The sequence below is a fragment of the Tursiops truncatus genome, chromosome 10 (assembly GCF_011762595.2).
Source record: "Tursiops truncatus isolate mTurTru1 chromosome 10, mTurTru1.mat.Y, whole genome shotgun sequence".
Taxonomy (NCBI): domain Eukaryota; kingdom Metazoa; phylum Chordata; class Mammalia; order Artiodactyla; family Delphinidae; genus Tursiops; species Tursiops truncatus.
The window spans coordinates 54,193,745-54,211,417 of record NC_047043.1 but is presented as its reverse complement, the minus strand read 5'-3'; the positions used below and the strand labels follow the sequence as shown (position 1 = coordinate 54,211,417).

The 17,673-nt window shown below is 38.9% G+C and overlaps 1 protein-coding gene across 12 annotated transcripts in view; it reads right to left on the bottom strand.

The window, feature by feature from the left end:
- The window catches only part of LRRFIP2 (LRR binding FLII interacting protein 2), a 117,920-nt gene that overhangs the window by 73,413 nt on the left and 26,834 nt on the right, over positions 1–17,673 (bottom strand). For 11 of the 12 annotated variants that reach the window (XM_073810978.1, XM_073810980.1, XM_073810979.1 and 8 more), the window contains exon 3: positions 5,446–5,532. In XM_073810978.1, coding sequence (XP_073667079.1) covers positions 5,446–5,532 — 87 coding nt within the window. Of the gene's footprint in view, positions 1–4,175; positions 4,227–5,445; positions 5,533–17,673 lie in introns of all 12 variants that reach the window. The other variant, XM_073810990.1, reaches the window with a different exon arrangement.

Genomic DNA, 17,673 nt, shown 5'->3' with positions numbered 1-17,673 from the left:
GGGTAGGATGGGTGGGGGAAGGGGGAGAGGGAGGTCCAAGAGGGAGGGGATATAGGTATACATATAAGTGATTCACTTAATTGTACAGCAGAAACTAACACAACACTGTAAAGCAATTTTACTCCAATAAAAAATTAATTAAAAAGAAATTAAAAACCTGCCTCTAAAGAGCACAGCCCATTAAAGATGCAGCAGACAGATGAATTCATATTTATTCTTAATTATACCTATTATAAAAATAATCCTAAATAACAATATCTTATTAAGTATTGATATACCCCTAGATTTACACAGCTTTCTTTTTAGCCCCATTTGAAAAAAATGGCCTAAAAGGAGTTCAGAAGAACTACAGAATAAAATGTAAACCCATACAGGCTGGTTAATTTAAACTGAGAGAATACAGTTTATTCCATAGTCATAAACGACCCCTTAAACAACCACTATCCAACAGAACTTTCTGTGACAATGGAAATGCTCTATGTTTGTGCTGTCTAGTATGGTAGCCACTAGCCACATGTGGCTACTGAGCACTTGAACTGCTAGAAGTACAACCGAGGAGAGAAATTTTTTACTTTAATCAATTTAAATCCAAATCTAATTATCCACATATGGCTAGTGGCAACCATACAAACAGTAAGGGAAGCTCAAAGCAAATTCTCATTACACCAAAAAAGACTCAAAGCACACATTTTACTAAGAGTCTGCCATGGAGCGCTACTCTTCTACAGAAAGGCAGGTATTCAGGTAGTCTTAAATTACTCCCTCTACCTGGAATACTTTTGCACAGTGGCAAATAGGAAGAAACAGAAGGAAACCCTTGTATAAAAGAAAAGACCCTAGCACCAACTCTAGAATTATTTTTAACAGCTAGAGGATTCTTAAAGATCATCTAGTCTGGGCTTCCCTGGTGGCGCAGTGGTTGAGAATCCGCCTGCCGATGCAGGGGACACGGGTTCGTGCCTGGGTCCGGGAAGATCCCACATGCGGCAGAGCGGCTGGGCCTGTGAGCCACGGCCGCTGAGCCTGCGTGTCCGGAGCCTGTGCTCCGCAATGGGAGAGGCCACAACAGTGAGAGGCCCGCATACCAAAAAAAAAAAAAAAAAAGATCATCTAGTCTGATCCCTTCATTTTACAGTACAAAAAACCCTGCAGCACAAAAAGATTAGGAATCAACAAAGTCAGAAAGCTGGGATCAGCATTCATATCTTCTAACTCACCAGACCATTGAACCTATACCGGCTAAATCCAGACTGATTACATAGAAAGAACATGAAGAAAATGGCAAGGTATCCCGGTTTTTACTCAGAGCTTTCTCCTCCTCTGGAATACAAAAAAAGAAAAAAAAAAAAAAAAGCTTCCTTTTGCAGGTATTTCTGGGATAGTATTGAAACTGCCAATTGGCTTTTCTTGAATTACTAGCATCCGAAAGCCAATAGAAAAAAATTCAGCAAACTGTGTTCTTAGGTACCAATTACAAGGCAGAGTATCCCTCTCTTCCACATCAGGAAAACAAAACATTTTCATTGTCCTGTGAGTCTCCTTATTAGTTTAAAGGATCCAAAGCTGAACGAACAGGACAATGCCTTTAAAGATGGATATTTATCGTTAAAGCTTTCTGGAAAATTATGTTTTGATACATTCAAGTTAAATTAATGGAAATAAAACATATTCTGTTTTTTTTTTTTTTTCCGCGGTACGCGGGCATCTCACTGTCGTGGTCTCTCCCGTTGCGGAGCACAAGCTCCGGACGTGCAGGCCCAGCGGCCGTGGCTCACAGGCCCAGCCGCTCTGCGGCACGTGGCTCACAGGCCCAGCCGCTCTGCGGCACGTGGGACCCTCCTGGACCGGGGCACGGACCCGTGTCCCCTGCATCGGCAGGAGGACTCCCAACCACTGCACCACCAGGGAAACCCCATATTGTTTTTAAAAGTTCACTTGGAGTGAGGATGAAGTGGTTTTATTAAAAAAAAAAAAAGCCCACAACCCTGTGAATACACCTGGCCATCTTCTCTGACAACAAATACTTAATTCAAGGCTGCAGCCATTCCCTCAGTTTTAAATTAGGAAACTTGAGAAACTGCATTTACTCTTTCAGGTCACCAACACGCCACTGCTTCAGACATCCAGTTTATAAACAGAAGCACTGGCTAACCTAAGACCAATTGGAAGCCCGGAGAGACATAGGCCCTTTTCTTCTTGGTCCTTCTACCTCCCGCTCCATTATTAGCACATGGGGCACCCTCTCATCCCTTAGAATTCTGTGTCTGTCACAACGAAGCAAGTTGTTTACTTCACCAATCCTTTATCACCTATCTATAAAATGGAGATAATGTACCTATCTTATAATGGGGAACGAGCACATATATAAAAAGCATGAGCACAGTGCTGGCACACAGATATGCACTCAACAATAGCTTCATTCCTGAGCCTCACGCCCTTGGGTTCCCTATTCACATCCCAACAGCCTACCCCCAGACGAAAAAGTAATAAAATTAGGAGAAATTATTAATATAGGAAGATTCTCCCTTCTAATAACTGACAATCCAATTGTTTGTATATACATTATTTGATTATAAATTTATTAGTAATTTATATTTTATATTGTGACTATCACATGCCAACTTATACTATAAGCTCATAGACAGAAAGCAGCCAGAGAGACAAGGATAAGGTAAGAAGTGAGAGGAAAAATCAGTTTTAAAGCAGTAAAAGCAAGTGTCAGAAGGTGTTAGAGTGTTAATTATTCCCATCCGAAACTAAACCCCACCTTCCCTGCATGTCCAAATCCTACCTATTACTGAAGACTTGGGTTAGTTGCCACCTGCATTTTAAGCCTCTAACCCCCTTCCATGAAAATCTAGCATGTTCACTGCCTGACCTGCACACCTTTCACAGAGATAAAAAATATGTTTATTTTCATGGCCTTTAAACATAGGAATCACATATTAAACTTCTAACTTAGACTTTTCTTCTCATTTAATGTTTTGGTCTGCCCTAAGACATTAAACTCTTAGGCAATTTAATTTGAGAACTATTATACATAATTAAAAGAAGAAATTAATATTTCCATTTTTGTAAATAAAACCGATTTCTTATATTCACACCAAACATTTTTAAGACATCATCAGTAATATTAAGCCAGTTACATGCAGAAGACACTCTAAATAAAAATCATTAAGCTAGCTTTAGTAACAAGAAAGGACAGGTTCCACTCCAAAATAACAAACACATACATGAGGATTCGCTTAATTTTAAGCAACCAAACATCTTTTTTCTCTCTTTTCTAAAATATCACAATGAGAAGTATGATAAAGTTTTAAATGTGTAGGTCAATACAGTCATAACTATTCTCATTCTGGGTATACCTTAGAATGCTATTCTAGAAGGGATCTGTTTATGCAAGTTGCTTGTTTAGCAACAATTAGATAGTGGTTCTTAACCTCTTAGGATCACAGACTCCTCTGAGAATCTGATGATAAAAATGCCTGTGGGCATTTCACATGAAAACATACATATACTCAAATCCTTGCCTGAGATTTTAAGGCTTCATGCCCCATCCCCCATGCCTATTCACATACCAAGCTAACAACCCCTGCAATAGGAGGCAGCTGGGAGACTTATCAACACTGAAAAAAGTTCAAATTTAAGAATGATTCACAGTAACTAACACTCTACTGGTTGCAGTTTGTTCTTGTAGCTAACAAATTTGGGAGTGATGGTAAAACAAAAAAAGTAATTTTCAGAGGAAATGAAAGAATGACTTGGGTCATCCCTCAATGAAAACCCTGCTGACTTAGTTTTTTTAAAAAAAGAGAGAAAGGAAGAAGGGAACAGGGAAGGAGAGGCGGGGTGGAGGGCGGTGGAAGGAATGAGAGGGGTAGAGGGACAAATCTGAGGGACAGAAGAACAAACCCATAGAAAGAAAACACATTCATCTACTCAATCTTTCTTGGTCAGGAGCATTCATGAGATGAGTGTGAGGCTGTAACTAGAACAGAAATGGCTGGACTCCAAGCACACACTTGGTCCACTACAGGCAGAAGAGACACTCTCTGACCTTTAGGTTCAAACATGACAAACACTCCTACTTGGCAAACGATTAGTCAATGTTTTACTTTGAGACTGCATATTTCAGCAACTGATCACAACATGCAGGGCAGGCAATCCTGGCCTACCAGCCACTTCTGAATCTGTCCCCATTTCCGATCAAAGGAATGATAAGAGTGCTACAAATGCAAAAGTTTCATAAACTAAAGCATCCAACATACTGCATTCTATGAAAAGTCTTAAATTAATCACATACATTTGCCCTGAACAGCAATGATTGTTAATTCAAAGTTGTTACACATTCAAAATACAGAACATACTAAGCTAAATATGCTCAATAATAGAGATATATGGTCCTCTGTAGTTTAGAGAACTATAAATAAAACTTATACTTAATAACTGTATCCTTATAATTTTAGGAGTATAGAAGACAATACATTGTCACATTTTCATTTCAAGCCAAGAATTGCATTCATATTTGAAGCTATGAGGTTAAAAAATTTAGCAATATATTAACTGCTTTTGGTTTTGTTTTTGAGCTGTGACAATATGGACTCTATGCACATCTCTTTAACACATTAACAGAAGATCCACCACCAACCTCTAAAGTGTTTAATACTGCCCTGCAGGTTTTACACCCCACTTCGTACTAATACAACATCAGAAATATTTTTTATGGGAATTTTCAGAGCTAGGTCAATGTCAGAAGGAAAGAGTAAAAAAGAGTATTTGTTTTATTTTAAAGCAACCCAATTTCTATATGCCTACTTAGAAAATTTTTTTGCTTTTCTTTCCGATAATTAAAACATATTGAAATGTATTAACTACAGAAAAGCATAAGAACATAAAACCAATCATAATTCCACCATAGATAAACCAAAGTACTGGTAGTAATCACTTCTTTCCAGTAGTTTTTGACCTATATACAGATACTAGTTTTTGTAACACAAAACTGGAGTTCCACCCGTCTTACAGTTGTGCTTTTTTTTTCATTTTCTTAGATGAATATTTTCTTCTATTATTAAATATGCTTACAAACTGTAAGGTTGTATGATTTCAGTTTTACTATGCAGACATCATAACATAATTAGTCAAAATTCTAGGACATTTAGGACCACAGGAAATAACTTTGTCATCGCTAAGCCTACTTTAGCTGTTGCAAGCACTTATTACACAATAATAACTTATAATGAGTAAGAGCTATGTATGTGTTTGCTGTTATGATTTAAAACAAATATTGCATTTAACTTGCTGACATAAATGGCTTGTTAAAATATATACATCAGGTTATTCTATTCCCAGTGTTTCAGAAGAAACCAGTTTTACTTCAGACGGAAACTAGCCAAGTATTGATATTTTTGAGACCAACACTAAATCAGGGTTATCCACCCAAATTACCTCTTTTTGTTGCCGTTCCAGTTCTCTCATGCGGATATCTCTTGCTTCTGCTCGGGCAGCCCGTTTTGCTGCCAGTCTTGCCTCTGCCTGAAAAGTAATGTAAAGATTCAGCTTTATTTAAAAACCACCACCACCAGCACCACACCTGTACATCAGCTTGAAGGACAAGGAGCCAATGGGACATTACTTCCCAAAGAGGGTGGGGGGCAAGATGTCATCCACCAGCAGCCCGACTGACTTCCTCCATCAACATCCCGTCCGTACTCACTTCTTTTCCTAGTCCCAGAGTCTCTCCTGAAATCTGGGCCTTTACCGTCAACTGCTTGCCTTGATTACACATTCAAAACATTTCACACAATTCATTATATGTTTCTACACACTTGCTTTTTCCAGAATTTTCTTCCCCATCAATTCAATCATACAGATTAGAAACTGCAGGGCCAGCCTCTATTTCACTTTGAACCTTGCCAGTATTCCCTCTCCAAGTCCTGTCAATTCTGGACCACTGAGTTTCTCTCCAACCCATCTCAGGTTTCTTTATGCTCACTGTTCCTGCTTGTTTCAGGAACTCTTCCTCTCTCTCTCTCTTTCCATTGAGATATAATTCACACACCATCAAATCCACAACTTAAAAACATACAACTCAGTGGGTTTTCAAGTACATTCACAAAGTTGCACAATTATCACTACTATCTAATTCCAGGATACTTTCATCACCCCAAAAGGAAAACCTGTACCCATCAGTCATCACTCCCCGTTACCCAAACCCAGACCCTAGCAACCACTAATCTACTTTCTGTCTCTATGAATCTGCCTCTTCTGGACATAGCATATAAATGAAATCATACAATAGGAACTCTTTATCTCTTGTTTGGATACTGCAACAGTCTCCAAATCCATCTACCCAACTCCAGATTCTGCCCTTCAATTCATCCTCTATGTGGTTACATGATTGCCAGTCTGCCTTTGTTTCTGATCATGTCAATCATTCTGCTGTGTAAAATACTCCAGTGGCTCCCCATTACTCATGGTTAAAGCAAAAATTCCATAGACTAGCACAAAGAGAAGACAGGAGACGAAAAGCAAAAGCAGAGATTAAGGTTTCTCCCAGTCATCTCTCCACCTTATTTCCCATTATGTGCCCCACCTGCGCCAGCCGCATCCACCTTCCTCCACTCCTGGACTCTATCTACTGTGCTGGGAGGTTAAGCCTCTCTTCACAGACTGCTGGCAGGAGGTATTCTCCCTTCTCTCTTCTTCAGCTACCGTGCTACCTTCTATGAAGGGTTCCCCCAGTCCCTCTTTCACAGAGTAATACCCTATGGACATGTGCCTACTGTGGCTTATTACACTGTATTAAATGTACTACATGGTATTATATGGTATTAAAATTACATACTTCTGTCACCCCACAAATTTCATGCCTCAGTGCCTGCTAAATAAACAAGAGATTTTCAGGTCATGGGCCAAAGTATCGAGGAAATGAGCCAACGAAACAGCTTGATGTACCACATGAAACAAAAAAATCTCTCTGGTTTCCCTTGCGGTGGTTTCCTCAGTTCTTGGCCACATCCCAACTCTGATTCAGATCCCCTCTCTTCTGATAATGACAGTAGCTGCTTCTTCTCATGCTATTATATTTGTGCCTAAGTCTCACACTAGGAAGAGACTCAGCCAATGTTTAAAGTGGTCTTCTGTGTGTAAGCAATTATACTGAGCACTGAAAATACAGAGTTAAGACATGCTACCTCTGCCCTGAAGACGTTCACAAACTAGCCAAGGGAGACAAACACAATGTTTAAAGGGAAGGAAGCATGCAGGGAGGAGCAATTAGTTTTGCCTGGCAAGGTCACAGCAGGCTTCTAAGAAGAGGAGACAGTTTAATGGTTACTACTTTTTCAACTACCCCAATTTTGGCAATTTCCTAGTCTGTTTAACTGACCTTTAAGTAGCAAAAACGCTGCAAAGTGAACGGAAATCTGCCAACCGAAAGCTCTCACACTGTCATCACCAGAGCAATTAGTGTTCTCACATGAATTTTACATTGGCCTCTATCATTAAAAACCCTACATTCCCCACCTTCTTTACCCCTCTATGAATGGTCACCATTTTCTTACCAGAGTTTATATTTTATAGAGAAAGACTTCAAGGCTAAGTTATGCTTCAGCAGATAACAAATACGTTTTAAAATTAGAAATTATCATTTTTCTGGGAAAAATTTTCAAATCTCTCTTTTTAATTTAAGAAAGCCACAGCAATGTGTAGGAATTTTCATTTACACTTACATTAGCTTTGCACTTGTAGCTTCCCTTAGAAATTTATTGAGAATGCCAATTTCATCCTCCTGAGATCTGTGGCCAATTCTGCACAATCTATTCTAAAACGGGACTTCTCTCACCAAACCTAAATTATAGGTAATTGAAATCTATTCTCTAATACAACTTCTTGCACAACAAAAGGACCTACTGTATAGCACAAAGAACTCTACTCAATATTCTGTAATAACCTATATGGGAAAAGAATCTGAAAAAGAATGGATATATGTATAATATATGTATAACTGAATCACTTAGCTGTACACCTGAAACTAACACAACACTGTAAATCAACTATACCCCAAAATAAAAAATTAAATTTAAAAATTAAAAAAAAAAAAAGGAAGGGACCTAACTGCTGTATAACAGAAAGAACATGGGCTTCAGAGCCAGAAAAACATCCTTCTCTTTGTTACTTAGCCAATTTTATGCAAAACTCAGATACTACCTCCCTTGGAGTTGGTATTAAATAAGGCAAGCTTTAAAAAGGTAAAGAGGATTTAAAATTACTTTATCTGTTTTTTTTCTGTACATTGCTTCCACGTGCCTGACAGGAGTAGCAAGGAGCTAACGGTGATTCCAATCTGGTAAGACAAGACGTGTACTCTATTCTTATACTGACATATTTTGAAATAGTCAAATTATAGGTACACAAAGCATACTTCTAAGTACCAACACTAGCACTTTCCCCTCAGAATACTATTGCGTAAAAGAGCTACTGCAAATTCGTTTTAACCCACCCTGACAGATATAAAATAAAAAAGATAAAAAACTAAAGGACCATGAGGATTTAACTGAGTTCAAAACAAAGTTGGTTAAAAAAAAATAAACATGGAATCACCACTGGATCCAATAATTCCACTTCTGGGTACATACAACAAAGAATTGAAAGTAGAGACCCAAACAGGTATTTGTATACCAATGGTCATAGCATCATTATCCATAATAGCCAAAAGGTGGAAACAACCCAAATGTCCATCAGCAGATGAATGGATAAACAAAATGTGTTATGTACATACAATGGAATATTATGTAGCCTTTAAAAGGCTACATAATAGTAATAATTTAATAGTAAATTTTGACACAGGCTACAACATGGATGAATTCTGAAGACTTTTTTTTAAATTAAATTTTATTGGAGGACTTCCCTGGTGGCGCAGTGGTTAAGAATCTGCCTGCCAATACAGGGGACACAGATTCGAGCACTGGTCCAGGAAGATCCCACATGCCACGGAGCAACTAAGCCCGTGCACCACAACTTCTAAGCCTGGGCTCTAGAGCTTGTGAGCCACAACTACTGAGCCTGCATGCCACAACTACTGAAGCCCACACACCTAGAGCCCGTGCTCAGCCACAAGAGAAGCCCACCACAATGAGAAGCCGGTGCACCACAATGAAGAGTAGCCCCCGCTTGCCACAACTAGAGAAAGCCCGTGCAACAGTAATGAAGACCCAATGCAGCCATAAACAAACAAACAAACAAACAAATAAATAAAATATATGAGGAAGTTGAGTCTTAAAATAAAAGTTTTACTGGAGTATAGTTGTTTTACAATGTTGTTGAAGACATTATTAAGTGAAATAAGCCAGACACAAAAGGACAAATATTAAATGATTCTGCTTATCTCAAGGATCTAAAGTAGTCAAATACCATGGAGATAGAAAGTAGAACAGTGGTTTCCAGGGGCTGGTGGGGACAAGGGAATGGGGAGTTATTATTTAATGGGTACAGAGTTTCAGTAAGGATGATGAAAAAGTTCTGAAGATGGATAGTTGTGATGACTGCACAGCATCTAAATGTACTTAGTGCCACTGAACTGTATACTTAAAGATGATTAAAATGATAAATTTTATGTTATGTTTATTTTACCTCAAAAAAAAAGGTTAGTTAACTTAAAAGTTAGCATAAGACATGAATGAAATCATAAGTATTCAGGAGCCTAAATCATTTAAGTATTTGTATGGTCTTTAGGCTGACATGACCCAAACTTTTAAATCAAGTTAACAGGAAAATTCAGGAACTGGAAATTCAGGTTCAGAAGTTACCTGTGAAATCCAGTAAGTACTGGACCAGGTTTCTAAACATTATTCTGATCATTATGCTTTCAAATATTAGGCACATAAAAGCTGATTAAAGGAAATATGTAATTGGATAGGTATAGGAATTTATTCTTCCTAGAGCAGTGAAAATGAAAACACAAAAAATAAAGATATGTTTGGATAGAACTAAATCTATTTCTCACTAAATGCTTGGGGCAAGTGGAAAAACAAAATGACAGCAAAAACCATGGGCCTTGATCACTCCTGAAATAAATGCTTTAGATTGTGTTAAATCATAAACCTTCTAAATTTGTTGAATGTTCACTTTATCACTCAACTAATAACTAGGAACCATACAATGGAAAAGATGAGGACTAAACATGTACTATGGTTTGAGTGCTTCTACATTAGGGACTTTTCCTCTACCATAAGAATCTTGTATTATGTTGTTTGGGGATGTAAAAAAAGAAAAATACATGAGATGCAATAAAAAGACAAATACGGTTGACCCTTGAACAACATGGGTTTGAATTGTATGGGTCCACTTACACACGGATTTTTTTCAATAGTAAATACTACAGAACTACATTATCCACAGATCAGAGGAACCCCAGATATGAAGGGCCAACTGTAAGTTACAGGGGGATTTTTGACTGCAGGGAGGGTCGGCATCCCTAACCTCCTCATTGTTCAACGGTCAACGGTAACTCCATTTTAGAATGGGCAAAGGATTTGAATAGACATTTCTCTATAGAAGATATAGAAGTAGCCAATTAGCGCACAAAAAGATGCTCAACATCACTGGTCATTAGGGAAATGCAAATCAAAACCACACTGACATACCATTTCACACCCACGAAGATGGCTATAACAAAAAAATTTTTAAATGGAAAATAAATAGCGTTGGCAAGGATGTGGAGAAGTCAGAACACACTGCTGGTGGAGATGTTAAACGGTGTAGCTGTTACTGAAAATGGTTTAGCAGTTCCTCAAAACATTAAACATAGACCATAAGACCTGGCATCCACCTCTAGATATGTACCTAAGGGAAACGAACACATGTGTTCACACAAAAACTTGTACATTAAGTATTCATAGCAGTATTATTCATAATAGCCCCCCAAATGGAAACAACCCAGATATTCATCAACTGATGAATGGATAAACAAAATGTGGTATCATCCATAGAATGGAATATTATTCAGACATAAAAAGGAATGAAGTACTGATATAGGTTACAACATGGATGAACCCTAAGAACATTATGCTAAGTGAAGGAAGCCAGACACAAAAGTTCACATATTGTATAATTCCACTTATATGATATGTCCAGAATAGGAAAATCCAAAGACCGAATGTAGATTACTGATTGCCAGGGGCTGGAGTAAGGGGGAGATGGAGAGTGACTGCTAATTGGTATGGGGTTTCTTTCTGTGCTGATGAGATGTCTCTAATTTGCAATTAGGAAGTGGCAGTGGTTGTGCATCCTTCTGAATACACTAAACACCACTAAAAACTGCACACTTTAAAATGGTGAATTTTACAGTATGTGAATTATATCTCAATTAAAAATTTTTAAATAAATGAGACACAGTGAATAAAAAATATGCTAAATTAAATAAATAGTAAAATATGTAAAACTCCAACACATAAAACTCAGTATATAAAATGGGAGAAAGGGACTCATGATCTAGTAAGTCTGGAAAATGCCAGGTTAAGTTTTTAAAAATCTTTAATAATACACATTATGAATTGCCAAGAAAAAGGTAAAATAAAAAAGCATTTCTCAGACTTACCTAACCACATTACTAAATAAGCCCTAAGTAATTCTTCAAGGATTATGCTCCAAGGAACACATATGGGAAATAATGATTAAGCTCTGGCAATATATCAGGACCCAATTCAAACTGTACTAATTCTGTTGGGGGGGGGCTTACCCTTGCTCTCAATATTTATAAAATTAAACAATGTTTTGAGAGTGATCTTCATAGAATCAAAACTCAAACTTTCAAGATGACAGAAAAGATGAGACCTCATTAATATTACTACCATCATTTGAACACTTAGCAAAGCTAGGTGTTTATTTTCCTTTAATCCACAAAGTAACACCTTGAGGTACAGAAGGATTAAGTAATTTGCCCAATATCTCCTGGCCAGAAAGTATTGGAACTGAGATCCACATCCTTAGACTCTGACTCCAGTTAATGCTCTTAACTATGTTGCCACAACTTATATCTTTACACCCCAAGTGTAAGAACATATCCTTAGGCAAATAATAAAAGTTTACTTTGGATGAATTAACCTGTGATTTTTCAATTTAGCATAGATTCTCTCTTTTCTGTGAAACTGTACCATTCTGGTTCCCTTTTTTCTTTGACCATGACTTTACCCCAAATGTAGTTAATCTCCTTTTGCTCTACACAGCCTTTCCTCTCATCTGTTTACTCCACATTTTCAACTATCAGCCAACGAGAATGATTCAAATCTAGCATCTCAAGCTCTGACCAGAATCAAAGCCTACATTTCTGTCTAGTGGATCTCTTGTCATATACTAAGAGTGAATAAAAGCAACCTCATCTTCCCTCAGTGAATATGCTTTTGCTTCCCTATTTTTCAATCTCCAGAAATGGAACCCTTGTTGAAAACTCAGTCTCAGGGACTCCTACTTCCTAACTAAACCTTCTTTACAATATCCCTTAAATGCAACCTTTAATATCCATTCCTACAGACTCCCCCTCTTACAAGCAGGCCCTTACACTTTCACCTAGGATACTTTATTTCCTAATTCTAACTTCACTTTCTCCATTCCAACTCTCTTCCTATCCGTGTTATTTCCACATTACACACTGTTAAATTAATCTGCACCAAGGAACAAGTGGTTGATTAGCCATAATATACTTTATGATGCCCAATACCCAAAGGCATCCTTACACTTTCAGAATTTTAAATTTAGATTCTGTTACTGCTTAGGTCAAATAAACACTGAACAGGCTAAAATAAACCAAATCAGCCCAAATCAATTTCCAAATCAGAAACTCAGCTAAGGCCAATCCTATTATAACTGTCCTGTGGGTCTACAAGTAAAGCAGGATCTATCCTATCCACTGGACAGTGCCGTCTGTTTCCTTGGAATATAACCCACACGTCAAACTTCATTTGGAACTATTCTGGGGGGGCTGAATATTCTGGGGGGAAACAAAGTTATATCCACTTAAAAAAAATAGTTTGAATCCATCATCCTAAGAGTCAAAGGCAAGAGAGTTCATTATAAAGCTACATGGCAATATAAATATAAAATATATGTATATACACGTAAAACACAAATGTAAAGTTATATAAAATATACATATAAAACATATATGGACGTGTCCATATATAAAGAGACACACACCCTCTGTGCTATGATGTGAACTCCACCCTCCCTAGGGACCTTGCCTCAACTATCTGATCTCTCTCCTCTGTCTACACTCTCTTCCTCTACTGGTTTGTTCTTTCTCATCATAAGTAGGTTCAAAGTCTGTCTTATCTTTAAACAAACAAACAAACAAACAGTCCCATCCTGGTTCAGTTCTGCCTCGTCTTCTCTTTACAGCCAACTTTTTCTAGCACCTCCCTCCTCACTCCCCACTCCCTTCAAATGACTGCTTTCTGGCTTCTGCCCAAATCATTTCAGTGAAATTGCTCATGCCAAAGTCACTTATGACCTCTGACTACCAAACCCAATAGAATTTTTCTCTTCTTATCTCACTTGTCCTTTCTGGCTTCCCATATCACTGCCACGCAACTTCTGAAAACTCTCCTCTCTTGGCTTTCTGCAATACTAGTCTCTCCTGGTTTTCCTCTTGACTCTCTGACCTCTCTTCCTCAGAATCCTTCATGGGCTCATTTTTCTCTGCTAGCTCCTTAAACTTTAATATAGCCAAAGCTTCCAGGCTTCATCTCACTCTCTTCACTCTATGTTCCCTCCCTGGTTGATACTGAGAGTCTGCAAAACTTTGTGTCCAACCCAGACTTTTCTGTCACAGTCCTGATCCAACTGGCTATTAAACACTGGGGCTGTCCCACTGGAACCTCGGATTTGCTATATCACAAATGGAATTTATAATCTTTCCCTTAAAGTTCCTCTTCCTCTTTATGTCCCCATCAGCTGTCCCATTACCCAGAACTGAAATGAAGGATCCCCGTAAGGCTCCTTCCTCCCTCGTTTATATCCCCCCATCCATACCCTGTCACTAAATCTCAGCTATAGTTCTCATCAAGATTCTCTCTCTCTACTATTTCTTCAGTCCAAACTTCCCTCTCCATTCCCACTATCACTGCCTTAATTCAGGCTCTCATCAACTGTCACCAAGATGACAACAAAGCTTCTTAACTAGTTTTCTCCTTACCAGTCACTCTTTACATGGTGGCTAAATCTGAAGAAGGTTTTACCCTTCAAGGGCTCCCCCACAGATGCCGAAATCACACGTGAACTCCTTAGCACACAAATCCCTTCCTGATCGGCCCCTCTGGTCTCTCCAGCGTCATCTCCCATTCCCCCCACCATCTCTCCAGCCAAACTGAGCTGTTATTCTAGCAGCTTCACACATGTTCTAGTTGTTTCACACCCCTGTGCCTGAGAACACTTAGAAAGTGACACACACAAACCCATAAAACAATACTGTTTATAGTGATATGTATTAGAACCTTTAGAACAGGAACAGAAAGGATACCTCATGATTTTATTATAGTGGTTCCCTGTTGGGGTGGGGAAAGGGAAAATAGGCCTGGGGGTAAAATAAAGGGCCCTAAACTTGGTTTATAATGTCTTCTTCCTTCCTTCTGATCTTTATAAGAAAAGGTCTGCAATAACTGTCCCAAAATGTTAGCATCATTTAATGTAGACTCATGGGTACTGACATTATCATCAAAACCTTTCTGCATTTAACATTTTTCAAAAAGAATAGAACATAACACACACTCAAATGCCTTTAAAGGAAGGGAAACCTCTAGCTTTTAAACTTTTGTCCTGCTGTGATCATGTGACAGCTTTAAAGGGAGGCAAATTAAAATTTCATGATTTGACAGAAATGCACTGAACTGAGCCAAACATGGAATTGCCAGCCTGCATGTATATCCATAATATAAAATCCATGCAACTGGCATAAGAAAGAAAAATAAGGTATAATTTGGACCTTTACAGACCACACTTTAATATCAAGAAATTTGAAATACAAAATTCTAGAAAGTGAAACATTTAAGGCAAATGACTAATTCAGGTAGCTAAAGACTCAAGAGTTTACTGTGTTTAATTTTGTTTATTCTTCCGTGACATTCATGCCAAAAGAACACTGGAAGACAAATTAAGAGACATAATATTTAGTGTGTTGCTATGGTTTCCAAATTAACAAATAAAAATCATTACTCAATTTCCTAGCAACTTCCCTTTAGTAGAAAATCTTAGGTACCATTTTTCTTAATTAGATTTTTTTTAACGATTATTCTTTTTTTTTTTAAAGAGGTGCATTTCTTTTTTTTTTTTTTTTTTTTTGCAGTACGCGGGCCTCTCACTGTTGTGGACTCTCCCGTTGCGGAGCACAGGCTCCGGACGTGCAGGCTCAGTGGCCATGGCTCACGGGCCCAGCCGCTCCGCAGCATGTGGGATCTTCCCAGACCAGGGCTCGAACCCATGTCCCCTGCATTGGCAGGTGGATTCTTAACCACTGCACCACCAGGGAAATCCCTTTAATTAGATCTTACAATATAATTGTGTTTAACCGTTTTTTTAAAGCTTTTGGTAGTTGAAAACCAACTATATAAATTTTTCTGAGCATAAACACCAATATGTATTAGATAAAATCTAGGGATTTTAACCCATTTTCTTCTGATGTCAAACAACTATATCTTCCTTTTATTTGGAAAACTTCTGACAGCAAAATATTCTTTTGGAATGAGAGAAGGAATTTAATATTACAGACTTTATTACTGAGGTTTGACTACAATCTAGTAAATAGATAGCCCAGGAAGACTGAAACTCTGGCTCAGCAATGACGCATCTAACCGAAGGGGAAATGTGACCCACAGTTGTGGTAGAGATACTCTGTGTGTGTGCTGGGGGTGGCGGTGGGGCTGCTAGCAGCGTCCTTACATTTAGGATAAGGGTACTGCGCTATCTGAATTTTTTCTCCAAATACCTGTAACTCATGGGAATGGTGAAGATTGTGACAATGAACTTTACACCAAGTATTTTTTAGTCACGCTGACACAAAACTAAGTAATAGGGCTCAATAATCCTCCCTTAATTCTGGTTAGAGGGATAAATCAAGGAACAGTGAGATACCGAGAGTAACGCTGGCCATCACAGACCCCTGGATTTGCGGGGGCGGGGGGGGGGCGGGAGGGAGTGCCCAACCACATCGCCTACCCTCCTTCGCCTCAGTTCCAGTGGGTTTTGGGGGAAAAAACAGAGAGGTCTGCACTTGACAGGAATTGGCTGCATTCATGTACTAATGCCACTGGAAAGATTCCTAAATGACTAAAAACGACAACTTAGGTCTGCTCTTTCAAAGAATTTGTCTACTAAAAACAGTAAGTACAAAGGGGGAGAATTTTTAAAGAAAACTTTTAACTGGACAGAAATGGAAAGAAAAACATTCATTTTTCATAACCTTGAAAAATTAACTCATATTTCATAATCTTTTATAAATTTTTGTGTACCACCATTGAGTGTATTAAAGGCATTTGAAAGGTATTTTAAATAAGCGTAATTCTGCCTCCTGTGCAGTTAATTTTTCAGACAAATCCAATTTGCAAAGAACAACCTGAACCAAACACAAAAGGGTGATCAAAAAAGTGCCAAAATTAAGAAAGACTTAAGACATGACCTTGAAATCACCGAGTTCTTTAGGGCTCAGCCTGAGGAGTGATTATCCTCAACTCTACACTTTCTCCCTAGACAATCTCATCCACAACTCATGATTTCAATTACTTCCTACATGCGCACAAGTCTCAAATATGTATGTATAGCCCAGATTTCTCCTTTGACCTCTTGATCCAAATCCCCAAACTGCTTCTTCAAAATCTCCACTTAGATGCCTCACAGGCACGTTAAATACCACACGTCCTAACATAAATTCATGGTCTTCCCTCTCCAAACCTCCTCCTCGCACTAACGTTGCCTACCACCCCGAGGATGCACGACCCCAAACCTCCCCTCTCTGCCACCTAAGCACTGCCACTCGCTGGGCACCTCCTCCTACCTCTGCACTCCAACCGCCTCTCCCCATCCCTACTGTCATCATTCTAGGCCGGGTCACCAATGCCTCTGCAAGTCTCATGACTCATCTCTCCGCATCCACTAACGTCTCCTTGTGATATCATCTCCAACCCGCAGGAAAGTCATCCTCTGAAGGCACAAATCTGTTCACGTCATACCCCTACACAAAACCCTTCAATGTTTTTTCCTTTGCTCTTAGGACACAGACCAAAATCTTATATCAGGGTTCTCACCCTCAGCCCTACTGACATTTGCTGTGGGGACTGTCCTGTGCACTGTAGCATTTTTAGCAACATCCCTGGCCTCTCCCCACACATGCCACTAGCGCGCCCCTCCCCCTGTTATGACAGGCAAAAATATCTTCATACACTGCCAACTGCCCTCAGCTAGACAAAATCACTCTCAGTTGAGAACCACCGGCCTGTGTGACCTGGCTCCTGCCTACCTCTCTGGCTACTCTCCTCCTTGCTGTACGTGTCAGAGTTAACAGTGATATCACGGGAGGCAAATATTAAGAGTGTAGGAGCCAAAGTGCACATTTCAGCCCGACCCTTTTCTAGCTATGTGGCCTTGCGCAAGTTACCTCACTTCTCCATGCCTTGGATTCATCACGGATAA